Genomic DNA, 25,876 nt, shown 5'->3' with positions numbered 1-25,876 from the left:
GTCATGTGACCTCTTTGTTTTGACTTGTCTGGATTGTGATTGATCTACACCTGCAAACGGTCAGTGCCATCATGCTAGCCCAGAAAGCTGTTCCATAAAGACTATGCAGTGTTTGGAAAAGGTATATTCAGACCATCAAAGTGGTCTGAATATTTGAGAGATTATGCATTTTCGCAAAGTCTCATACTTCAATACATAAGCAGGTAGATTTTTTGAAGAGGTAAAAATGTTAGACATTAGACTTTCTTTGGTAGTGGAAAAAAAAAAACCCATACATGAACAAGAGCCAAGTTAAAATGTTAGTCACTCCATCATCAACGAACTTGCACACTCATGCATGGCGAAGGGCCTGCATAGGATTCAGGGGACTCCCACCTGCTCGTCCAGATACATGAGGGTCCTTTGGAGGTGATGGGACAAAATGTCGTTCTGGCGTCAGCAGCAGCAGAAGAAGAGAAGAAGACATGAGAGGAGACACCAACTAGGAGAGACAGCTGATCAAGCACACCGACATGCAAGGAGGAAGGACGGCACACACACACAAACAAGCACAACACAACGACACAGACACGGTGCAATAAACAACAACAACGCAGATATGATGCAGAGAGAAAAATAAACAAAAGGCACAGAGGTGGAAGACCCTGGCAGAATGGAAATGAGGGTCTGAAAAGCCTGAACAAGTAAGACACTGTTGCAACAGAAACAATGAGTCAGTATGTGGTTTGTGCTGCATGTAAAACAAAAGCAACGCTGTTACGCTCAAGTTAACAGCATACTGACATCAACACTGTATTGGTGTCAGTGAACAGAAAATCCCCACAATACAAACTGGTCATCAGCAAATCCACAAGAAACAACATCTCCATGAAGCATGAAGATGAAAGCACCGTGCAGTCTGTACGGTTTGCACAGCTGTCACAAACACCTTGGACGGTCGGAACAAATACACGCCCAAAAAGATTTTGGCAACAACACATGGAAGGCACACATTTGATGAAAACAAATGCAAGTGAAAAGTCAAGCTAAACAAGACAAAAATATCCCCAGTGGATATGAGTAAAAGAAAACAGAGATATGAGATATGAGCATGTCAAAATGAGGTCTGTTTTGCCATTAGTTGCTTCATGCTGTTGGTGCCGTTAACCCTTGAACACTTTGCCGCTTCTCAGCCCGAGTGTCCTAGATTCCCACAGACAAATTACGCATAGTCTGCAGACTTAAGAGAGCGCTTAAAAAGAAGAAATCCTGAAATGACATTCATTAGGACCGGGCCATCGAGTTAAGCCTAACCCCCGCCGCTTTCTCACACACACACACACACACACACACACACAAGCACGCACGCACACACACACTTTCCCTTAATGGTTATCCCACTACGATTACCTCACTAAACATCTGGTGAGCTTTCTTGACCTCGATGAAAGCCGCTTCACGTCTTTGCTTTTGCTGCTGACGGTTATTGTCAGGAAGACACGCTCAGTGTGGGGAGCAAATGAGGGATTGCTCTGGCTTTCTGACGGCAAAACTACTTTGACAGGCCATAAATAGTCAGGGCTTTGTGGCTGAGGCCATTCAAGGGTTAACAGTATCAGCGATGCAAATGAAATGCAACAGATGAAGCTGGCTGGCAGTAATGTTTTCCCCACTTGCATTTGCAACGTGCAAGAACCAGTCAACAAACCGAGGAGTGCCAAAGAAGCAAAACAAAAAGGAACTGCAGAGGCCAGCTTGGTTATTTTGGTGCAACACAGTGAAGCATCAACCCCAAGTATCAAGCTTTATTAAAAAAGCAAATAATAAATTGAATAAATAAATAAATAAATTAGTCCACAAAAACACGAGCATCACAGTCCCGCATCACTGTGGGCGAAAGTGCATTTGGGGGGAGGAAGGTAGCGCCCCCTACAGGCGAGCTGACCTTTGGGTTGTGGCCGTCGAGGTTGAGCTGCATGAGCTGCGCTAGCGTGTGCTCTCGGATGTTGGTGATCTCGGCCTGCTGCCGCCGCAGCTTGATCAGCAGCAGGGTCAGCTCCTCCGGCTGCACTCACACAGGGGCAGGGACTCGGGGTTAAGGGGCATTCACATACGTCGCTACTCGCACATCGCTCCTCGCACATCGCTCCTCGCTTCCGTTAACTGTCAATCATCTCTATTCTACATTCTGATTTGGTACTCGCTTCACTCGCATCGCTGGAAGTTAAAATTATTTTAACTTCGTACCCGCCCACATGGCATCGCTAGTCCTCGCATCGCCTGTCCTGGCCACATTCAGCTAGAACACATTCACTTTACATTGACAGTTCTCGCTCAGAGATGGGCGAGTAGCGACGTATGTGAATGCAGCTTTAGAGCAGGAAGCCTCGCCCCACACCAGGACATGACGCACAACCGACCAATCAAACACCACTGGATCACACACACACCCTCCGTCCACCCTTCACCCGACAGCCTGTTGTGTCCAACTGTCCATGTGCAGTGGACGGAGGCCTTTAAGAACATTTGGTGCAGATTCTGTAGACCCAACCGGTGCCATGCAACCAGCTCCTCTAGAAAACATCTAATAAATAATGCAAAGCACCAGCAGCTGCACAAACTACAAAACTGCATGGACATTAACGTTCTACGATGAAAATGAACATTCCATTATCTGGTTGTTTGTAAACTGTGTGTGCAAATTAGATGATGAACCAACAAGGTGGTAACAAGAGGCTCTACACTGACTTAGCATGTACAGTATCTCTCTTATAAAGAGCGGAATATTGGCCCTGCCCCTGATCTATACTTTTCCCATGTTTATGTTGAACATTCAGTGTCTTGCCACTTCAATCAGATGTACAATCTTATTCTGGAGTAGGGAATTGTCAGATGATCAGCTGGCAGCCAGATCAATGTTTATCTCCAGTGCGGCAGGTTTTCTGACTTCTAAAGGCACACTGCAGTAATGCTAAACACTGTAAAGATCCCAGAGACTCACACACACCATCATTCTCTGGCAGTTTCCATCTCCCACTCTGCACTACCATCATCTCAGCAGGACCAGATAGAGGACGAATCCCAGCCAGCCCCCCCCCCCCCCCCTCCCCCCATCTGCTTACAACAGGGTTGGAACACTCAGTCTTGTCTGCTTAAAGGGGCAACAGGCAAAGATAAAAGGTGACCATGTTTTGAGTAATTAGGAACTTGTACACTGTGCAGGGTTCAACCCAACACAGAACGGTTCATAATCTCAACAGAAATGGGCGACAAAAACAAATCCTCGCGCTGGCTGCATCCGTGCCCAAAACGATGGGCTCATACGCATGACTGTTCTGACAGTGGGAGGGACGCAAACACACACACACACACACACACACACACACACACACACACACACACACACACACACACATTAACTCATTTTAACGGTGGCTGTCAGCGATTAAGCAAGACGATGCGGAGACACATGGAGCAGCTTTCGGTAACTGTTGGGGTGGCGTAAGACAGAGACCTCGTGGAGTAAACACATTCTAATTCCTCACACATGGCACTGACTCTGCACCACAGCACAGCAGAGCACAGCACAGCAGAGCAGAACAGGCCCTCCCTCAATCTGCCACCAGACACACCCCACCACTAGGGCCTCATGGTCAACAGACTGAGGAAGGGAGGGAGGGGAGGGGGAGAGAGGGCACACAAAGAGACAAAAAGGAGAGAGAGAGAGCGAGAGAGTGAGAGAGAAAGGAAAATAGAGAGAAAGAAGGAGAGAAACAAACAGGAAAAGGGAAAAGTAGAGAGCGAGAGAGTAAGAGAGAGAGATAGAGAGAGACAGAGAGAGAAAGAAAGAAAGGAAGATGGAAAGAGGGAAGGAGTGAAACAAACAGGGAGAAGAAGAGAGCGGAACGTAGGAAAGAGAGCGAGAGGGTAAGAGAGAGAGAGAGAGAGAGAGAGGGTAAGAGAGGGACAGACAGAGAGCGAGCGAGCGAAAGAGAGGAAAGGACAGCGTGAGCAAGAGGGAGAGGGAGAGGGCAGACAGGGGGGTTTGTCTTGGAAAGAGCCCCATTAAACCCAAATGGAAATCTGTGCCCAACCCAAGCATGAAATTACAGGGTGCTATATCAAACATTTGCTGCAGGGAGGCCAAGGGCAGATGGGGATACACTGAGGGGGAGAGAGCACTGAAGTAAAGACATGAGTCAGAAATGGAGAGAGAGAGAGAGAGAGAGAGAGAGAGAGAGAGAGAGAGAGAGAGAGAAAGAAAAAGAGAGAGACAGACAGAGAAAGAAAAATAGAAAGATAGAGAGAGAGAGATGTAGCTCACCGTTTTCCCTTGCAGTGACTGAGGAGTGATGGTCTGGATTGGGATTCCTGTTGGCATGGACCTACGATCAGGTGGATAACCATACTGTAGAGGGGAGAAAGTATAACAGCAAATAAGAGGGATAGATACAGTAGATAGATTAGATAGATTAGATAGATCAGATGGATAGATGGATAGATAGATACTTGATTCTGAAGGAAATTAAGGTGTCCAGTAGCTTCTACACATTATACATAAAAAAAAGCATATACTTTCACATAGGCACATACATACAACAAAAAGTACAGAAATGTCGATGAAATCACTGGACAACCAAAATGCACTTAGCAGTAAAATGTTGGCATGGTTTTATTGACACTAGCTTATTTTAGCAAACAGGAAACATCACTCCGCTTTCCTAAAGCACACAGCACTATTATGGGAGAAAGGAAAATGGCTGTCGAGTGGCTCTCACCACACGCAACATCAGATGAAACCAGTTTAAACCAGCTCTCCATTTGTCTCTCTGCTGTGGTCTCAGCTACCCATTAAACATCTGACTGCAAGCTCAGCATTAGAGTCCTTTTGTCAGCTTATCTGCAACTCCATCCCTGCATTTACCAAACACCAGTCGTCCAGAGAGACATCTGATCTGTGTCTGCAAACCGCCGCTTTTTAAACAACGTCCACATGGAGCCTGACTGCACACCAATCCACATTCGGAAAAGCCACAATCTGAGACAGGGCTGTGTGTCTGTAGGGTAGTGTGGGAGAGGGAAGGAAGAGGGGGGGCCTACCTTGTTGAGCTGCCCCCGGTGACGGCGGTCGATGCTGAGGTCCCCGCGGCCGTAGACGGGCGAGGAGAGCTCGGAGCGCGAGCCGCCGGCGCTGTAGCCGTGCAGCGGCGAGTAGCCGGGCTGGTAGAGCGAGCCGTGGGAGGGCGAGGGCGGGATGGAGGGCCCGGCGTGCTCCGACAGGTTGATCATGGTCTTGGGGCTGGGCATGCCGCCGTACAGCTGGTGCGGCGGGCGCTGCTGCGGGTGGTGGTGGTGCGCGGGGTGCCGCACGTACGCCTGGCGCTGCTGCCACTCGTACAGCTGCCACAGCGTGTCGTCGCGCATGGAGCGCCGCTTGTCCGAGGCGCCCGGGACCGAGCCCGGCGGCGGCGGGCCCAGCATGCGGTCGTAGAGCGAGGGCGAGATGCTGCACACGCTGTCCGGCCGCGCCAGGCTGTTGCGCGGCAGCGTGCGGTAGCCGTCGGCGTACATCGGCATGGCGACCGGCCGGTGGCTCGGCATGTTCCTGGGCAACGTCTGGTAGGAGGAGACGCTGCGGAGACAACAATCACAGAGTCTGGCAGAGGAACGATAACAAGCGAGCCAGGTGAGGAATAAATAACAACATTGCTTAAGAAAACAACAACAGTTGCTCTCCGTTGGGGAGTGGATGATTATTCGCACAAAGAGGCACTTTTATTCATAATTTATTTAAATTAGCACAAGGTGAGATGAAGGACTGTCAGTCACTGAATTCCAAATGAGACGCCGCCGCAGCAGCGCTCTGCTGCAGAATAATTGTGAGTGATTCAGCGATAGGAGCAGGCACGCTGGAATAATCGCCACCTCCGGGTGTTTACTTTCTCTCGGTCGCGCCTGCCGGCTCGTTTTCGCGCACGCTTTCCCGCCGAAGCCCACTTGGCAGAGCGCGCGGCATCCGCCGCCGTCTCCATTACACACGCTGGCAGCCGCCTGTTTATTCAGGTCGAGGGATTCTTTAGAGTCATCCGGGAGGGATCTTTATAGTCATTCCAACATTCACATACACAGGAGTGAAACAGGAATTTTGTAAATTAGCGGATTAAACAATGCTGACCATAAACCCCCAAATAAATAGAAATAAATAGTAAAAACAAAATATATAAAAAAAATATCGGCACTGTTATTCCGGTCGAGGGTGCCAAACAATTTCGAGCAGAGGAGAAACTATGGAATTGGACGCTGCTGAAGTCCGATCTGTGTGCTCGTCCTGAACCAGACAGCCAGCACAACACACCACTGCAGAATGGGACAGGGCGAGGGGTTCTAATACGGATTATGTCGACCAAAAATACTCAGTACCACATTTTGCACAGCAACAGGCCGGAAGCAACTTCAAATCAATCAGCTTTTCTCTCTCAACAGTCACAGTTAACCAATCTGCAGAGTGAGAGGAAATGTATCGAGCTCCGACTCCACTCCCCTACTGCTGTGCCTGAAGCCTGCATGCAAAGTGCTTTTGGACTGTGGGACGTTTGCCTGCATGTCCCGAATAGAACATGGGATAAACTTGAAGGAAATGAAAAGCAGAATGATCATCTTTGGCATCCCTCAGTGGGAAGCTATTGTTTTTTTTCCAGAATAAAAAATAAATCAAAGTGAAAGAAATCCTGTCTTACAGGCCTGATTGTTAATATCATTGAAAGAAGCTCCAGGTTTTCATGTCTGTGAAGTGTGCGTGAGACGGAAGGTGCGGCGGCTCACCTGCGGGTGTCGTCGTCTTGGCCGCGGCCTCTCTGAGAGCGGACCCACTGCTCCAGCTGCTGCATGGAGTTGGTCCTCTGCAGGACGCGCTGGGGCTCGGGCACGGGAGTCTGGGCGCCCGCCCTCTGGTTCGGCCCGTTGCCCAGGTCCGCTCCGGGGCTGCCGCGCTCCCCCACGCCGGTGCCGTTGAGCTGGGCCGGGCTGGACTGGAGGCCCTGGTGCGGCCCCCCATTGGCTGGCTGCTGGTACTGCTGGTACTGCTGCTGCTGCTGCAGACGTGCGCCGGTGATCTTGGTGAGTGGCTGCCGGTCCCGGTCCCAGTCGCCGCCTCCGCCGCCGTCCGTTTGGAAACCGTAGCGCTCGGCGTCGTGCTGCCGCCGGTCCTCTTCCAGCGGAGGGCGCTCTCGCTCGAGGCTGCCGCCGCCGCTCCCGCCGCCTCCGCTCCCGTAGCCCTCGCCACTGCCCGGCTCGCCGCTCGGCGGCTGCTCCAGGGGCTGATGGTCCGGCTGGTCCGGGGCCTGGTACTGGGGCTGGGGCTGCTGTTGCTGCTGCTGCTGCTGCTGCTGCACAGCTGGGTGGTGGTTCGGCCCGTTATTCATCACGTCTTGTGGGCCACACTGCTCCACTTTGAGCAGCCTGGAGAGAGCCGGACCGGTTAAAGAGAGGAGAGGAGGGGGGGGTGTGTGGGGGGGGGCAGAGAAAGAAGGAATCGATCAATTATTGAAAGAAAGACATCAAGCCACCCATGGGAGAGAGAGAAGTCCTGAAACCTGGACAGCCGCTCGCTTTAAGTTCAATAAAACACTCTGGACAGCGTCCAGCAGCTTTCATTAAAGACACTTCTCCTGGGCCCCAGACTCAGCTGCTTTTGCATTTAAGAAGAGGGGGGGGGGGGGGGGGGGGGGGTTGGGGACTCGATGGCTTGAGCAGCCCCCTCCCCCCACCGCCACCACTGTCTCCTCACACAGCCGGAGACAACAGGGCGGCGCGCCGCTGCAACCTGACCCCCCCGAGGGACGAGCCCGCGCCCCTCCACCTGTCACTATTTACAATGAGCAGCAGCCTGTGCTAATAAAACCCTCTCTCTCTCTCTCTCTCTCTGACACTCTCTCTCTCCCTGACACTCTCTCTGTCCTCCCTTTAACAGCCCCACATGTTCGCTCATTCTGTCCCCCGCCATTCCCACCCGCTCCACATCGCTCACTAGCGATCCTCAGCCGAGGCTCCGTCACCAACAGTGTTCTCTTTTGCGTAAAACACAATGATACTGCCTCTGACTTCAATCCTAATTTGCTATTGCACATGGAAAGATTTCGGGTTCCCAAACAGACTTAAAATCATGGCCTTTAAAAAGGCACAAGCTCTGCGATTGACCTATGGTGTGTGGTGGATACAAATGTGCCGAGAGCCCCTCAACCCCCGCCCCCGTCCCCCCCCGTCCCCGTCCCCAGTCCTTCCGCACGTCTCTGGGCTCTTTCATGTGCATGGGGGCTGAGGGTAATGACTTTCCCATGTGTCCCGGCGGGCCAGTAAAAGACGCGCTGGGGCCTCGTGAAACCTCAGACCTACATGAGCTCATGGGCGCTCGCTGATCCGCCGCCTCGCTCGCCTCGCTCGCCCCGCCAGCCAATTACAAGCGCTTCCAGCGGGGAGCCAGACTATCGGTCCTCTCTAAGCTCCCGGCGACAATTACTCCTCCGGCTTTCATGACAGCAGAGTGAGATGAGAAAGTAAGAAAGGAGGAGAGGAAGACAGGGGGAAGAGAGAGAGAAACAGGGGGACGGGGGGAAGAGAGAAACCCACAGATTGGGAAAGGAAGTGAGAGAGGGAGGAGGGGGGTGACAGGGAGATTGACACAGAGAAAGAAGATATGGATAGAAATTGGAAATTGAGAAAGAGAGAGAGAGAAAGAGAGAGTGTGAGTGTGTGTGTGTGAGAGAGAGGGTGAGTTTGAGTGTGTGTGTGTGTGTGTGTGTATGTGTGTGTGTGTGTGTGTGTGTGTGTGTGTGTGTGTGTGTGTGTGTGTGTGTGTGTGTGTGAGCAAGAGAGTATGACACAGAAGGAGCAATGGGCAGCACTGCAGCTGAATGTACTCGTTTAAAGGAGCACGTCCACCGCATGGGAAATGAGCTTATTAGCCGTCTACCCCAGAGTTAGATAAGGGAGGACACATGCCCTTCTCTTCTCTTCTCTGTGCGCACAATAACCCAGCCTGACACAGCTAGCCTAGCTTAGCTTAGCATAATTCACTGGAAGCGAGTCACACAAGTTAGCCAATAACTCCATAGGCTTTAGCCATAGGCAAGGTGGCGCAACCCATTTCTAGTGAATTATCCGTGAGAGCAGATGGGAGTCGATGGCAGCGAGGATGACATGTCAGCATGCCTTCCACATCACCTGCCACCCACTGTGCCCGCACTCGACAGCACCCCCCCCCCCCCACACACACACACACACACACACACACTCCACCACCCCCACCTCCATCCTATTCCCACTATGCATTATTTACACCTTTCCACAGACTAGCACAACAGCGCTGCTTACGCAACTGTGAAGTGTAAGCGGTTCTCAGCCAGCGCGCCCGAGAGGGAGAGAGTGCTGAAGTCAATGAGCTTGCATAAAGCAGCTCTTGGCACCGGGGAGCGCAGAGACGTGCCAACAACACGGGGCCCGCTCCAAAGACAGAGGAGGGAGCCAAATGAAATGCTTTGGCTCATGGAGGCGTTTCACTACGGCGCGGCGCGGCGCGGCGCGGAGGGTTGAGGGGAGAGGAGGTGTTAACTTAATGTTGCTCTTCGAGTCAAGGTTAGGATAACAGAAAGGAGTCATGGATCTCGGTACAAGCAGACTCTCATTGACTCTTAACTTAAGAGAGTGCCTAATCCCTGTGCAAGAGGCAACAGGAAGCAATAGGTGTGTGGAACCATACACCTTTCATCACAACTCGCCTGTTGCAATATAGCCCCACACAACAGCCCCTACATATCATCAGCATGTCACAGCAACGCACAGATGCACTCCAAAGGCAACTGGTGATGCACTTGGCTGACAGAGGACTAGGCTACAAGCTTGACAGGTTTTGTCAGCCTTGCAGACAAAAATTGGCACACACTTGCACACACACACACACACACACACACACACCTGTTGACTGGGTTGCTGTGCACCAGGGCTGCATCCGTCATCACCTTCATCCAGGACTCCATGTCTTTGGCTGTGTCGCTGCAGAAGTAGTAGGTGCGCATGTTGGGGTGCGTGGCCTGGTTTAGTGAAAGGGTCAGAGGATCAGAGGAATGGCAACCTGCAAGAGAACACAGAGCGGAGAGAGAGAGAGAGAGACATGCAAATGAGAGATAGACAGAACAACAGAGTGAGTGAAAGAAATGTGGATGACAAAGAGAAAAAAAAGAAAGAACGGATTGTTATCAGTTTGTTTGGGAAAAACGGTTCAGTATGATTTTTCTATTACCCTTCTCAACGTTACGCATTAAAAAAATCAGCCAATTCTAGCCTAACAAGCCTAAACACAAGGCAAATGCGTGAGTAGTGAAACAGACTAGGGCACTATGTCATTCTCCGGTCTTAGGTCTCTCACAGAGGACAAACACAAAGTCAGTTGAGTCGTTCGCACAGTTGAGCCCGCAATGCAAAGGGACACAACTGCTGAGACATGCGAACTGGATACGAGCGACACGGCTCTCCAGCGCAAATGGTGGCTTTCACAGAGCAGAAGGAAGGTTCTCTTACCTAATTGCAGAACTGCAGGCTCCAACAACCACAACGAAGCTCTCGGTCAGGTCGGACTCCCTCAGCGAAGGCACACACAGGTCATTGTGAGAGCACAAGAGGAGAGCATGTGAGTGTGTGTGTGTGTGTGTGTGTGTGTTGCGTTAAGCAAACAGAACAGAAAGCAAAGACAGAGAACAGGTCGAGCGAGTCTACACAATATCCTGTTTACTGAGTTCCATTGGCCGTCTCTCATTCCAAACTTGTCCTCAGGGGAGACCAGAGACAATTGAGCTGACCGGGGGAGGGGGGGGTGTGGGGGAGGGGCAGGGGGCCTCGACCACCACAAGAGGAGGTGCGCCACAGTTCACCATTATTGTGCACTGCAAAGGCTGCGCGTCATTTTATTTCCAACCACCTCCGAGTTTTCCCTAAGTGATTTTACTGTCATCATTGTTATGCGTTTTGCCAGACAGATGCCAAGCCCCTCTGCCTCAAACAGTTTATTCAATCTTTCCGCTCTCCAATCTCTCTCCCTCTCTCTGGACCTCTCTGTGGTTAAGGCTGTCCTTCTGCAGACTCCTTGGTGTCTGTGCTTGTGGCTATCGTTGGCAGTGGCCAGCTCGGCTAGCTCTGTTTGTGCAGTGTGCAGTTTCCAGGCCGCCGAACCTAAACCCGTCGAGGTGAAAGACCCTCCGAGATGCTTTGGCACGCGCACGCTCACCCGGCCAAAGCGCTGACTCAGACCTGGCACTTCTGCCAGACTGCCAGCCGCACCATCCCTGAAACCACCCACTCACTCTACTCTACTCTACTCTTCCCTCTCCTCTCCTCTCCTCTCCTCTTCTCTCCTTTTGGCTACCTCTCTCTCTCTCCACCCTCTCCTCTCCTCTCCTCTGGGTTACCACTCTCTCTCTCTCTCTCTCTCTCTCTCTCTCTCTCTCTCTCTCCCTCTCCTCTTGGTTACCTCTCTCGCCCTCTCCCTCTCCACCCTTTCCTCTCCTCTCTTCTTTCCACTGGGTTACTGTTCTTCCTCTTCTCTCCTCTGGGCTACCACTCTCACTCTCCTCCTCCTCCTCCTCTCCTCTCAGGGTTCCCCCTCTCCCTCTCTCCACCCTCTCCCTCTCTCCACTCTCTCCTCGCTCCAAAGCAGAGCTATTTGGCCTGAAAGTCGTCCTTGACCTGCTCTTGCCTCTTTGGTTTCTATCCTCCACTTCTCCCTCTCCCTCTCCCTGTAATTCAGTCTTTCACACAGAGCCTCATGGTCTATCATCATTTAAAGAAAAACAAGAGCCCCCACATCACCCCCCCACCCCCCACCCAACCCCCACCTCCCAAACCACAGGAGCCTCCCACACTACCAGCATGCTGACAAAACGGGCTCTACTGACCTTGAAGGCGTACTTTCTGTTGATGTGGTCGTCCACAGACAACAGGGAAATATGAAAACTGGGCAGAAGAATGCTGCCGAGGATCCCTTCTTCCTTCTCATCTGCTCAGAGAAAAACAAAAATGCCAAACAAGACGAATCAGAGAAGAAAGGAGAGGAGAACACAGCTACATAAAAAGCAAGCTGTGTGTGTGTGTGTGTGTGTGTGTGTGTGTGTGTGTGATGTGAGTGATGTGGTGTAGAATTCCCTGCGTGCAGCAGGCGTGTGTTGTTTATGTATGAGAACCCTCCTCATGCTCCATCTCAGGCTTCTGTTTAGGAATCAGTCCCCTCTGTATTTCCCCCACAGCGCCCGCTCACCAACAACAATCCCTTCAAAACAGAAATCCGCTCAAGGCGCCAGGTCCCTCAGCAAAAACACCACAAACACACACACACACACGCCAATCTAACGGAGAATGGAGACGCCGCTTATATTGGCTCTGATCTGTTCTGGAAGGATAGGCTAAACAGATCTGGAGGAACGAGCATGGCTGGTGATCAGACACGAGCATTAATGTCTGTGACAAACTCCCTGTTATACTGGCAGTAGAAGGAGCTCAGCCATGTTACGACAGGTGTTACGACAGGCTGGGGTTAGCCTGAACGCTCGCGCTGCACGGAGACTATATTTATTCTGCCGGTTTGATACGAACCATCTGTAGCTCCTGTGTGCACAGCATGAGGAGAGGAGAGAGCAAGACTCGGAGCATGTGTGCAAGAGACTGAGAGGCTACATTATGCTATTATGCTACACTGCACTACTTGTAGACAGAGAGAGGCTACATTACGCTATTATGCTACACTGAGCTACTTGTAGACAGAGAGAGGATACATTATGCTATTATGCTACACTGAGCTACTTGTAGACAGAGAGAGGCAACATTACGCTATTATGCTACACTGCACTACTAGCAGACAGAGAGAGGCTACATTATGCTATTATGCTACACTGCACTACTTGTAGACAGAGAGAGGATACCTGACGCTATTATGCTACACTGAGCTACTTGTAGACAGAGAGAGGCAACATTACGCTATTATGCTACACTGCACTACTAGCAGACAGAGAGAGGCTACATTATGCTATTATGCTACACTGCACTACTTGTAGACAGAGAGAGGATACCTGACGCTATTATGCTACACTCCACTACATGCATTTTCTGGGCAATTAGCTTCCACTCATTTTCCCAAGGAAGTGATAACTAAAAAACAACTTTGTGAGGTGGCTTGAAAGAGCATAATGTCTCAGGACAGTAGAGTAGGCGGTGCCCTTGAAACCGAATAATGTGAGCGGAGAGACATCTGCAGCTGTGTGCAGGACCGTCGCCCGACCTGTCGTCCTCCACATCTCTCTCTCTCTCTCTCTCTCTCTCTCTCTCTCTCTCTCTCTCTCTCTCTCTCTCTCTCTCTCTCTCTCTCTCTCTCTCTCTCTCTCTCTCTCTCTCTCTCTCTCTCTCTCTCTCTCTCTCTCTCTCTCTCTGTTCAAGCACATGGCTCTCGGCTCTGGCTGGAGGGCTGTTTGAATAAACTATGCGTGAGCGGGCTATGAGTGGGGTTCGTGACCTTCCCGCTCCGCCGGCCCGGTCCAAACAGCCGCTGGTTTTGTGTTTGCCCTCGTCACATCCCCAGGCTGAAATCGGTGGCGGAGGGCAGGCGTCCAGAATAAGTCTCGTCAACGTCCGGCCTGATGTGCACGCACACACAATCGCACGCACACGCACACGCACACGCACACGCACACGCACACGCACACGCACACGCACACGCACACACACACACACACACACACACACACACACACACACACACACACACACACACACACACACACACACACACACACACACACACACACACACACACACACACACACACAGTCGGATGTACATGCAGAGCAGGCTGGGACAAGCGCCAGGCTACATTGTGCAGCTTGCCAGCTCGCATACCTGGGGTCAGTGCTATTGGTTCAAATGTTTCCGCCTGCTGTCAGAAGTTTACTCGACAGCTGTCATTGTGTGTTATTGAGTCACTGTTCACACAGTGGTCCACTTTTTGGCATCATATTTTTATCCTCATTTATCTTTTCCTTTTAATCATTAAAGTCAGTTAAAGATTTGGGGCAAGATTAAATCGATAAAAAAAATTTCACACCTGATCACATCTCTTCCAGGTGTACCGAGAAGAAAACCTGATCTAATGGTTATGCTCTAATGCGTTAGTAGTTGATACAGATATGTTTAAATCAACTCCCTTTCTACGCATCCTAATCACTAGTAATTAAAACCAGCCATTGGAAACCTCTGAAGCCACTCCAGAGCTGAAATTCCTATTCCGATATCACTTAAGAGGTCCCTGAGCTAATGAAGCTGTTTCTCGATAACTGTCTGCCTGATTGTTGCCTCAGTGTTTAATAATGACGGTGCCGCAATAGAGATTTTATTAATGAGAACTGTACTCAGTTACCCAAAGGTCGAGTGAGGCCCCTAAGAGCCTATTGGACGAGGTGAAAATTGCTTGATGGTTCCAAGTATCCTCTAAACACACTTCATGTTTTGTTTGGCATGTTCAAAGCTAAACATAACATAAATACACTTTTACACATTAAACTTCGCTTTCGGCATGCAGAGTTCATGACACTTAGGCTAATAACAACTTGGGGTGATGGGTTTGTTGTTTATCGCCATGGCGCCATATGGGAGTTGTCAAGATGCTGAGCAGAACTGTGGACCGTCGAGGCCCTTTGAGCCTCACAATTAACTGGAGGGTAGAGTCAGTTTTGGGGGTGATAACAGCGCAGCCGTAAATCAGTGGGGTCGGCAAGAGGAGAGGAGTGATAAAGCTTGTGACAGACAACCTCGCGCCCCCCCCCCCCTCATTAACTACAGCCTGTTTCCACTCACAAACGCCCACATTCATGGATGGTGTGTGTGTGTGTCTGTGTGTGTGTGTGTGTGTTCTGTTTGTTTTATGTTGAGAGGGAGAAGAGCACTCACCTCTGTAGTAGAAGAGGCACATGTCGCACAGCACAAACCATCTCTTCTTCCACAACTTCATCCCGGTACTGTCCTGCAGACACACACACGCAGAAAGGTCAGATGAGATGGGGGGGAGGCACGGTCAAGGCAGAGAGCTCAGAGAGGGGGGGGGGGGGAGAGGTCAGTTGAGAGCGCGGGGGGGGGGGGGGGGGGGACGACACGGTCAGGGCAGAGCGCTCATTTCTGACAGTGAGCAGTGGACACGTCCGGCAGGGACGGGCGGAGTGAGTGGGTTGGGTCATGTGATCTCTGCGAGCGGCGTTAGCTACACAGTTCGCTCTCTCTCTCTCTCTCTCTCTCTTTCTCTCTCTGGGAGATACGCGTGGCGGTCTCAATCCAGTGATGTCGCCTTCCAAGGACGACCAGGCGTGCTATTTAAAAACCTCAAACCGTACCTCAGGGGGAGGTCACTGGTGGCCTGTCTGTTGCCATTACACGGACAGGGCTACAGGCACATGCAGGCTCACACACACACACACACACACACACACACACACACACACACACACACACACACACACACACACACACACACAAACAAACTCTGACAGATACAGATGTATGAGATGTATATAATTCAGTTTAAAGACCAAGAAGAACAAACATTACACATTCAAGACAAGAGAGGCAGTAATTTGTAATGTAATCATTGCCCTGATAAGATGCTACAGGAATCTGGAATCTGCAACATGCTTCATGAATGCACAGAGTGTGATCACTGAGATCATTTCAATAAATAGACCTGTTATAGAAAGAGATGTCCACTGCTTCCAGGCTAAAATCGACTTTTTCCTTCATCCCTTTGATCAGGAGGTGCTCTCGATCGGAACGCCGTCGGAACCAGTGGGGATGATTTTTAATTGGTCTGCCTACAGATTCTTCATCTCTCAACACCACGCTGCGCAAAAGTTTCTCTTGGCTCGAGAGCAGCACAATACGACACGACAATAAAAGGAGAGAGAGGGGGAGAAAAGTCCTCTATTGAGATAAATCAGACCAGTGGCTGGTGTTTGGACGGCTGGCCGGCGCGGGGCATTGAAGCGGACCCCGCTCACAGGAGGCCTGGAGCGCCCCGCCACGGGTCTGAATGAGGGGAACATCTGGCGTACTCTCATAGACAGTGGCCCGCAGCCAAAACTCCCTCGGCCCCAAAAAGTGTGCGGAGAGACAGAGAGAGAGAGAGAGAGAGGCCCTCACGTCCAACCCCACCCCCACCCTCTCCGTGGGTGATGATAACACAGGCAATTGAGTCATCAACACATCAGGGGTGGCCCACTACTGGGATGGGGGGGGGGATGCGATGGGATGGGGTGGGGCGGGGTGATTCATTTCAGGGCACCGCAGAGTCTCTAATTGAAAGGAGGAGTGAGGGGGGGAGTCTTTGTTGCCTCGAACAGTGGCTCTACCGCTGGGAGGAGAAGAGCTGCAGACAGAGAGACAGAGAGAGAGAGAGAGAGAAAGGCAGAGAGGAGAGTGCAAAGGCACAAGTGTGACAGAAAGACAGCAAAACTGACAAACAAAGAAACCAAGAGAGAGAGAGAGAAGAGTGAAAGAAGTGACTAAAAAAAAGAATAAACCAAGGCGTGTGTTGTGCTTGCACAGAGGGAGAAAGAGGGTGACAAGGAAAGAAAAAGAGAGAGAAAGACCAGGGAGAACCAGGGAGAGGCGAGACAGGCTGAAAGAAGGAGAGGCCAGCTTGCCATTGACGGAGATTTGGGGAGTTGTTGGGTGGGGCTGTTGCATTGAGCACGGCTTGACCAGCATGGTCAGTGAGCAACACAAAGCTGGGAGGGCTATTCAAAGCGCACACTGCTAAGCCTCAACACTTTGATCAGAGCTGGAGAAGAGTGGCTAGCTAGCGGCTTTGAGAGACTCCTCCATTATGCATCGCACTGAGGGAGAGAATGGCAAGATCGAGGCAAGCCAATGAATGGGCAAAGGTTCTCAAGGTTCTTTCTTCAATTAACAGAACCACTCATTTATTTTATTTATATATATATATACAGTATATATATATATAGCCCTGCTTACAGGCTACTGTGAAAGCTAATGGAAAGAACAAACACATCAAATCACAATGGCAAACAGAAAGAGCGCTCACCTGTTTGTAAAGCCAGTTGCTTTTTATAACTGGTGCGTTCGGGTTTCTCTTTATGGAGTTCGACCTCTTTCCAAAATTGTGGATTTTTTTAGAGGGTCTTGATGGCTGAAAAATAGAACATATAGTGTGAGTGGACAAATCAAAACAGACCTACCCACACGCCCGCCATTAAAGGGACACTTCACCGATTAGCATTACGCTTTGTATCTTTAGAAAACCAGTCATGTTTTTGAATGGTCGTGCATCATTCCCTCAGTTTGCCTTGAGATGAGAGAATGAATGGGACTTCCTGCTTTCAATGATGTAAAATGATGATTTGTACATCATTGAAAGCAGGAAGTCCAACATTGAAATCCGTATTTCTCCCACAGAGTCCCCAGGTCTACTCGGTGCACTCACTCGCTGTGTGCCCGCAGGGCTGTTGGGGTAGGTGGCGTAGTCGCCCGAGCCACCTGTGTAGTTGGACGTCTCGCTCATGGTGCTCAGAGGCCGCTCCTTCTTCTCATTCGCTGACGGTTTGGGCGCAGGCCTGAGAGGGAGGGAGAGAGAGAGAGAGAGAGGGGGAGAGATAGACAGATAGACAGATGGATACAGAGAAGAAAGAAAGAAAGAGAGAGAGAGAAAGAGAGACAAAGAGGGAGAGGTTGAGATGAAGGGAATCATCACAGAACGTCCAGAGCAGACCCCAGAGAGGGCGAGGGCCGGAGCGTGGCTCACGGCTGATTGTGTGGTGATGGACCAGACGGGGGGAGGCTCGAGTCGGGTGCGTCTGTGTGCAGGGTTTGGCTCGTTCTGTCTAAACCCACCGCTGCGTCTGTGTGCAGGGTGCAGGGTGCGTCTGTGTGCAGGGTTTGGCTCATTCTGTCTAAACCCACCGCTGCTCCAGACGTACCCTTAATGAGACTCGCTCTGCATCTCCGCACCGCTCGTTTAGCGAACGCAGAGACACAGAGGAATAGGAGGAGCAGCAAAGCTTACTCTATGAATCAAACCAATTACTCCCTGCGTGTCATTACAGATAAAGTCCTCTGTGTCACTGCACTTTAAATTGGCCACAAAGTTTTCCTCCCATAGCTTTGACGACAGCAGAAATTTTGGAGTACATTCAAGAATTACTGAAAAAATAAAAGTCCTTGATAATGTCTTATACAAGAGGCAAGGCTTGTATGAATACAAAATACTCAATGGCTGACAAGAGTTGGCAGATGCAATAGCAGTGAGACACTGACTAAACTGCAGGAAGGATTTGAATGGCAGAAGAGCAGCAAACAGCCCAATGAGAACTGAAACAGGAAGTGGCCATGGATATCTGCCTCCCACCACGTCCACTTCCTCTGACCAAGCGTCTGTGCCACCATCACTGAGCTGCCCTTCAGTCACAGGACCAGCTCATTCACCACGTTATTATCTAACTCCCATACGCTCATCAAATCAGACATGCTTCACACAACACACACTGCACCTATGCACAACATGGGCACATCATGGACAGCAAACGAGCACAGCGAGTTAGAATTGGTCAACACAACCAACATTTAACAGCTTGGCATTCCCGTGCAGGACAATACCTGGACAAATAGACCGTCACTCACACACAAATACATTAATACGATTACATACGCAAGAATACGCTGAACAAAGGACAGAATGGTAAAAAAGACAAATGCAGAGACAACCTATAATTAGTAAGTGATACGCATATGGCAGGCTATTCTAAGAATATATAATGGCTTAATCATTTCACGTCAAAATCAACAAGTATTCAATAGTGGTTGGAGCGTAGAGGTCACTACCCTTTAACTAACACCGAGTAACTGAATGGGTAAAGTGTCAACTGCGGTATGTGAAGGCCCCTCTTGTCATGGCTTATAGTCTTCCTGTCCACTGCAGTAAGTGAAGACCCTGTCGTCAGGGCTTATGGTCTGCCTAGCCCTGCTTTAGTTCTGCAGAGGCAGCAAACCCGATCATTGACCTGGATCTGATTTCCAAGTAAAATCAATACTGCATTGGCTTTGTGATTCACAGTAGCCGACAGTCCTCCCCCCCCACCGCAGCCCTGATTAAAGAATCTCTCTCACAGCCTCATACCCGCATTCGCGCCTACCCAAGCGCGAATGTGTGTGTGCACGTGTGTGTGCGTGCTTTTGCTAATTAACAGGCCCCATGATCGTCGGCCACATCTGAAATCTGTGGCTGTGAACGTGCCAAATTGTCTGCCTTCCCAACGAGGCAGCGGGCGTGGGGGGCTGGACTGGGGTGCCCGACCGCTGATTGCTGATGACACAGTGGCTTACTCTGGCGTCCCGATGCTGATCTCGGCCTGAGTCACACCAGCATGACAATGAGCTGGCGCCCACATCTAATTGGGAGGCACAGAAAAAAAAAAGCTCTCTGACCCCTAAACCAGCCTCAAGGGAGATCCGAGTGACAGGAACTAGGGCAGAGAGCTGGGATCTGGCCACAGACAAGCTACGTCGGGCATGTAGCTGAAGCGTGCCGATCGCAGAGCGCATGCTGCAACAATTAGCCTATTCAACGGAACTGGCGGCAAGTCCGTTCAAAACAATTAGACCGGTCTTCTAACACTATTTTTACGCTACAGCTAACGGAGCTGTGCTCCCGATGCTACCCGGCCGTGAGGCTCAAAAGGGCAGTTGCTTACCACGACCCTATGTGTGCCGGTCTGCACGTGAGTGCAGCAGGGAGCAAGTGTGTTTACTTCGGCTCATCCCTCTAGGAGCTTGTTGTCCGTGCGCTGAACCGGACCGGTTATGCTTCACGTCATTGGACATATCAATCCAACCTCTGAATAGTAAATACTTAACAGGTTCATAGGATTGGAGTTATTTCCTAAGATTACAGCTTGTTTCATAGGAATACGTGCCCAGGCAAAGGTGTACTGCCAATGCCAGGTGGCCAGAACTACTACTACTTATGCCCAAATAAACATTCCTCTCTGCAGCTTAACTGTACTCCTCACGGCATTCAGAGGGTAACATTTTCTTGACACGTAGGCTCTTCTTATTGAAACACACAGAGAGTTAAGTGGCCACGTGTAACCAGTGCAAACAGGGCTGACAGACAGACACACACACACGCACACACACACGCACACGGCAACCAGAAAAAAAAAAATTAGAAGTGCCACTCTTCCTGCATCAGCAGTCTCTTATGTGTATGGCCAGCCGGCTGTCCGGCCGCGTCCCTCAGTGGCAAGAGAGACAAAGCTCAGGGGGGCCCTGCCACACACACACTGACACACACACAGAGGAGGACCTGGCCGGACGAGTGACTCAGCAGTTTTCGGACACGGCCACTCAGCAGTCGGCAGCGTCAATGGCTGACAGCTTTGGGTCCCTTTGTCGTAAGGGGCCGACCGCTGGCTTTCGACCAGCAGACTGAGCCACTCGACTCCACACACAGACATGAAACGGGGATGAAAACAGACCAGAGACAAGAGGACAACATGTTCGCCAAGGCCCACCACACAACACCAACACACGCTCCGATTCTCTCACTTCATTACACCACAGAACAACAACGGGTCTTACCTGTGTAGCCTGCAGGTGAAAAACAAAACACACAAAAAAAACAAAGAAAAGCAATATGAGACGCATTTTTAGGGAGTCATCATGATCATGTTGCTGTTTCAGACCGTGCTGGCAGTGTTAAGTCCAGCGTAATGCTGATGCACGCGTTTCGATTAAGGAAGGTGCTACATGCCACACTCCAGTGCACGGCCTCGTGGGTTTATGAGCCGGAGCTGTGAAGTGATCTAGTCTTCAGCTACATCACCACCACAGCCCTGCCCCAAACACACTTATAATCCACAACTGTGAAATTCTACACATTTCTAAAATGCTGAATGCTAGCTTAATTGTCTTTGTTATTATTTTTGCTTACAGACTGATTGCCTGTCCAGAGATGATTTATCATTTCTAATGCTGAACGTAATTTGTGCTCATTTAACAGTGCAAAATGACTTTTTGCTATGAAGAGGAAAACAACAGTGATATGGGCATGGATGGGAGCACAGCAGAGAAGCAGAGAGCCTCTCTGTGCGCAGATTAAAACACATTAAATGATTATGAATCACTTTTGTTGTTTTCAAAGCAATGAACCTCACAACTCCGTCTCGGAAAATGAACTGACTTGATGGGATGCTGAAGTATAAAAGAACGCCAACTTAAAAAGAAGAAGAAAAAAAAGAAGGCTTAAAAGACAAATGTGTTACTGGGTGTGATATCAAAGCCACCCACTGCAGGGGTGCACAGGCATACCTGTGTAAGACAGGGCGAACGATTTTCCCGCAATTCAAGCTAAAAGCAAAACAGAGTAAAAGGGAGAAACAGCATCAGCCTTTAGCATGAATCAACCTGCCACTGCTTTTCCACACACTGGGTCAAGGACTGTGCTGGATATATGATAGCACATTGAGGCCAAGGGTGGAACGGAGCAATCGCAGTCGGGGAGAGGCAGCATGGTGCAAGTGGCCCGGCCAGACTAGATGGTATCGGTTAACAAGGGAACAACAACTATGTTATCACTGCTTGAGCTCTTCTGCTGCAATACTGCATTCCCAAACAGAGAGCCTTCCAGGGCACATGGCACATAACACACGCACGCACGCACGCACGCACGCACGCACGCACGCACGCACGCAACTGGGGTGGGCACGTGTAGAGAGCGAAAAACCAGAGACCTCGGAGGACACAACTGCATCATGCAAAAGTATGTGTCCCATCTACCAGGCAGGCTTCGGCTGCTGGATTATTAGCTTTGCTATTGGATTTGTACGTTTGCTGTGTACAGCAAGCATCCTTTCCACGCATCCATTATACTGAAATGACGCAGAGCGCCAAAAAACACAACGGTCCAATGACAAAACACGTTGAGATTCCCTGAGGCTGACGGTCCCGCAATGTCCTTGCCATAGCTGACGCAAGGTCATTAAATAGCAATATTTTCGTCAATGAACAGACCATTTGAATTTCCCCTTGGGGATCAATAAAGTATCTATCTATCTATCTATCTATCTACAGTGAGGAGAAAATGTATTTGATACCATGCTAAAGTTGCCTAAAAAGAGGAATATAAAATCATCATTTCACAATTGATCTTAATGTCTTAATTCAAAAATTGAGTAAAAATAAAACCACTAAGCTCCCCAATTTTCTTTGTGATTGAAGAATGTTTCGTAAATAAATAAATGTTCCTCCTAAATGCTAGGGGGAAGGAAGTATTTGACCCCCAATGTAACCCTATGGGAATTTAACACATAGGGTTAACATAGGGGCAGGCAGATTTTTATTTTTTAAGGCCAGCTATTTCATGGATTCAGGATATTATGCATCCTGATAAAGTTCCCTTGGCAGTTGGAATTAAAATAGCCCCACATCATTACATACCTTTCACCATAGCTAGAGATTGGCATGGTGCTTTTTCCAGTAGGCCTATTAGCCTGTTTGATGCTCATTGAGCTCAATGCAAATCAAACAGCCTAATAGGCCTACTGGAAAAAGCACCATGTCAATCTCTAGCTATGGTCAAGGGTATGTGATGATGTGGGGCTATTTTAATTCCAAAGGCCAAGGGAAATTTATCGGGATGCATAATATCCTAGATCCATGAAATAGCTGGCCTTTAAAAATAAAAATCTGCCTGCCCCTATGTTAACCCTATGTGTTAAATTCCCATAGGGTTACATAGGGGGTCAAATACTTCCTTCCCCTAGCATTTTACGAAAACATTTATCTATGTACGATACATTCTTCAATCACAAAGAAAATTGGTGTCCTTGGCGGTTTGATTTTTACTCATTTTTTTAATTAAGGCATTAAGATCAATTGTCTAATGATGATTTTATATTCCTGTTTTAGCATGGTATCAAATACATGTGCTCCTCACTGTATCTATCTATCTATCTACCATAGTGTCATCACTTAATACAGATTTCATGAGGCCTTCAGCTTATTGAGTATGAGTTGAATGTGAGTGAAACTATGTGACAATAGAACATATTGCCATGCAAACACAGAATAAGAATGACCGCTCCTTTTCAACATCATAATTTGGCCTTTTTCCATTTAATCCAGTTAAACTATAATACTGTACATTAGCTTTGAGGAAAAGCATACAGGTTTAATACATGTTAAAGAGCCATGAAATAAAAGTTGTTCAGTCTGAGCTCACTTCTAAGATTGTGTTGCACAGATTTCTCCATAGCTCTACAGGGGCATTTGGTTCTACAGCACAGACTTTCTACACTAAACGTCACAGTTCTTCTGATATGGGAAGACATTTGCAGGATGAATACACTGCCTGCCAACATCCTTTAAATAGTTTCATGACTTTTTTTTTCGGTTACACGGGCCAACCAATAGAAACTTTTGTAAGTATGGCAAAAGTGACTTCTTGCAGCAATATGGGAGAGAATTGGGCCCTTGGTTCCCCCACTTCTCCAGTGGCTCTCATTTGGGCCAATTTATCAGGAGAGGATGGCGGCAGTTGGCAGGAAAGGTGAACCACTGAAGGAGGCAGAAGCAGTCTGAAGCACACACACTCATCTCTCCGCTGGGCGTGTAGAGCTACTGCTCCAGACACACGGGCAAACATCTTTCTGGCAAGAGGGCTCAAAGTTAGTGTGGAGCTGCTCGATGGAGGGGGGGGGTTTCAGTGAGGGGTGGAGTGCAGCCTGTCATGTGGACAAATCGCCTAATTTAACTGATCTACTGCCCTTGTGAATCTAAGAGGCGGAACAAAACATCTATTAAAGGGCCAGGGGCAACGATTCATAAAGATCCGTGCCTGGCTGTGCCGCGGTGCTCTAGAACTCAAGGTTCTCAAGGTTCTCTCAGTACGCCTCCTTAATTTAGAGCGGTGGAATGGGGGGAGTCCGGGGAAAGGGCAGCGTAATATATTTAGCCAGGTCGCTCGCCTCGCAGCTTCTCACAGTGATGTGCTCCGAAACAGAACGCGGCGCACTGGGAATATTGGAGGTGTGGAAAAGACAGGAGTGTGGGAGCAGCAGGAATGCAACAGTACGATTCCTCTGAGGACAAGTCGGGGAGTGGAAAACAGCACGCACTCCCCATCAGCAGACCCCTGCAGAACAATGGCCTCTTATTCTGCACTGCACTGCGCTGCACTGCTCGTGGAGTCCGCAAGAGACTTTATCTCAGTCAGACTGAATGCTGCTTGGTTGGGAGAAAAACATCTGACCAGCAACAGAGACATTACTCTCAAGTGCTCTTTTCATGACCTCAATAATTTCATTAACAGGCGCAAGCGGTCCTAATGTCTGCACCATATTTGGGTGTAAGTCAAGTGAATAAGGGGGCCAAGGTATTCCAATCGGTCATGTCACGATTCCACCCCATCTCTCACGACACTCACTCACTTCATGTCTTTCATCACTGTCCCATCACATCAAAAAAGAAAAATGTATATATATGAATCATTATTTTTATTATAATTATATATATATATATATTATTATTTATGTATTTGTTTATTTTTCATTCATTAAACACATCTCATACAATTTAGACTTAACAGAATCACTGAAACTAGATTTCAGTGAAACTAGATTTCAGAAACTGGAAAACAAAACAGCAGTCAAAGTTAAAGCTATGACAGTCACTAGTCATTCTAGCTTCATCCACACCCCAAACTCTCAAGTCCAAATAAGAGAAGCATTGATACCAAAGTGTCATGGTGTCAACTTCACCCTAACAGAGAGATGTTTTGACACGATTCTTTGGTGAACAGGAAGTGAGTCATCATAGCTGAAGTTTTGAAAAATGCCAACCGGTAACATTCCCCACCGATGAAGTAAGTGAAGAGACTTACTGTTCGTTGACGACAAAGATGCAGTTGTCTTGAGAGGGAGAGCCTGTCACTGGGTGCTTGCAGGTCACCTTCCGCTCATTGTGGCTGTGGAGAGATAGACAGAAACAGAGAAAGGGAAGGAGAGAGAGAGGGACAGAGGGAAAGAGAGAGAAAGGACAATAAAAATGTCAGAATGTCAGGATCCATCATCAGAGCAATCTCTGGCCTGTCAGTAGAGCTCGTCACTGTTGTTCGCTCCTGGGCCTGACGAGGTGCAAGGAGGTAAATATTGCACAAGTGGCTGTCAGATTCCACACTGTGGCAAGGTGTCTCACCCTCCCCTCCTAACCACCCCCGGACACTGCTGTGACTCAATCTACAAAGATCCTATTAGAATGGCACCACGAAAGACCGCACTGTCTCCTCTCCGAAATGTGAAGTCAACTCGAGAACTCAAGCATGTTTGGTTCCTTTAATGCCTGTGCGTGTGCTCCATCTATTTGCCATATCTGTCTAATCAAGCAATGGTTGTAGGCCAAAACAAACATTACCCATTTGATGTGTGTAACTCCAGCTGCCTATGAAAACACTAGCTAATAACACTGAAATACCCATAAATGCTGTTTTTGTCCAATTAAATGTTGCAATGACTTAACCTCATGAACCCAAGACTCATTTAAAGGCATTCATTCTCAGGCACTCATTTAAATCTGGATGATTCTGCTTTATAAACATGATGACTGATGGCTATTTCCAGCTGCATTCATCTGGATGATGTGATATAAAGGCCAGCCCAACTGACTGAGAGAGATTTCAGCCACACTGGATCAAGTGCTTGAAAAAAAAAAAAAAAAAAACAGCAACTCCAGCCTTTTTTTTTTTTTTTTTTTACTGATTGCCCCCAACTCATTCCCTCTCTGAGGGCAGTCAAGTTAACCAGAGCGA

General features: G+C 49.1%; 1 protein-coding gene across 5 annotated transcripts in view; it reads right to left on the bottom strand.

Annotated features, from left to right (window-relative positions):
* The window catches only part of LOC134093829 (pleckstrin homology domain-containing family A member 5-like), a 125,054-nt gene that overhangs the window by 30,553 nt on the left and 68,625 nt on the right, over positions 1–25,876 (bottom strand). For 3 of the 5 annotated variants that reach the window (XM_062547098.1, XM_062547101.1, XM_062547102.1), the window contains 9 exons: positions 24,953–25,036; positions 17,501–17,630; positions 17,102–17,206; positions 14,959–15,031; positions 11,922–12,022; positions 9,949–10,064; positions 6,802–7,437; positions 5,080–5,611; positions 4,304–4,387 (listed from right to left, as the gene is read on the bottom strand). In XM_062547098.1, the coding sequence (XP_062403082.1) occupies positions 4,304–4,387; positions 5,080–5,611; positions 6,802–7,437; positions 9,949–10,064; positions 11,922–12,022; positions 14,959–15,031; positions 17,102–17,206; positions 17,501–17,630; positions 24,953–25,036 (1,861 nt within the window). Of the gene's footprint in view, positions 1–375; positions 430–1,924; positions 2,045–4,303; positions 4,388–5,079; positions 5,612–6,801; positions 7,438–9,948; positions 10,065–11,921; positions 12,023–14,958; positions 15,032–17,101; positions 17,207–17,500; positions 17,631–24,952; positions 25,037–25,876 lie in introns of all 5 variants that reach the window. The other 2 variants (XM_062547097.1, XM_062547100.1) reach the window with 1 other exon arrangement.

Source organism: Sardina pilchardus, chromosome 10, assembly GCF_963854185.1.
Source record: "Sardina pilchardus chromosome 10, fSarPil1.1, whole genome shotgun sequence".
In the NCBI taxonomy this organism is placed as follows: domain Eukaryota; kingdom Metazoa; phylum Chordata; class Actinopteri; order Clupeiformes; family Clupeidae; genus Sardina; species Sardina pilchardus.
The sequence above is the reverse complement of the archived record's forward strand: the minus strand, read 5'-3'. Positions and strand labels throughout refer to the sequence as shown.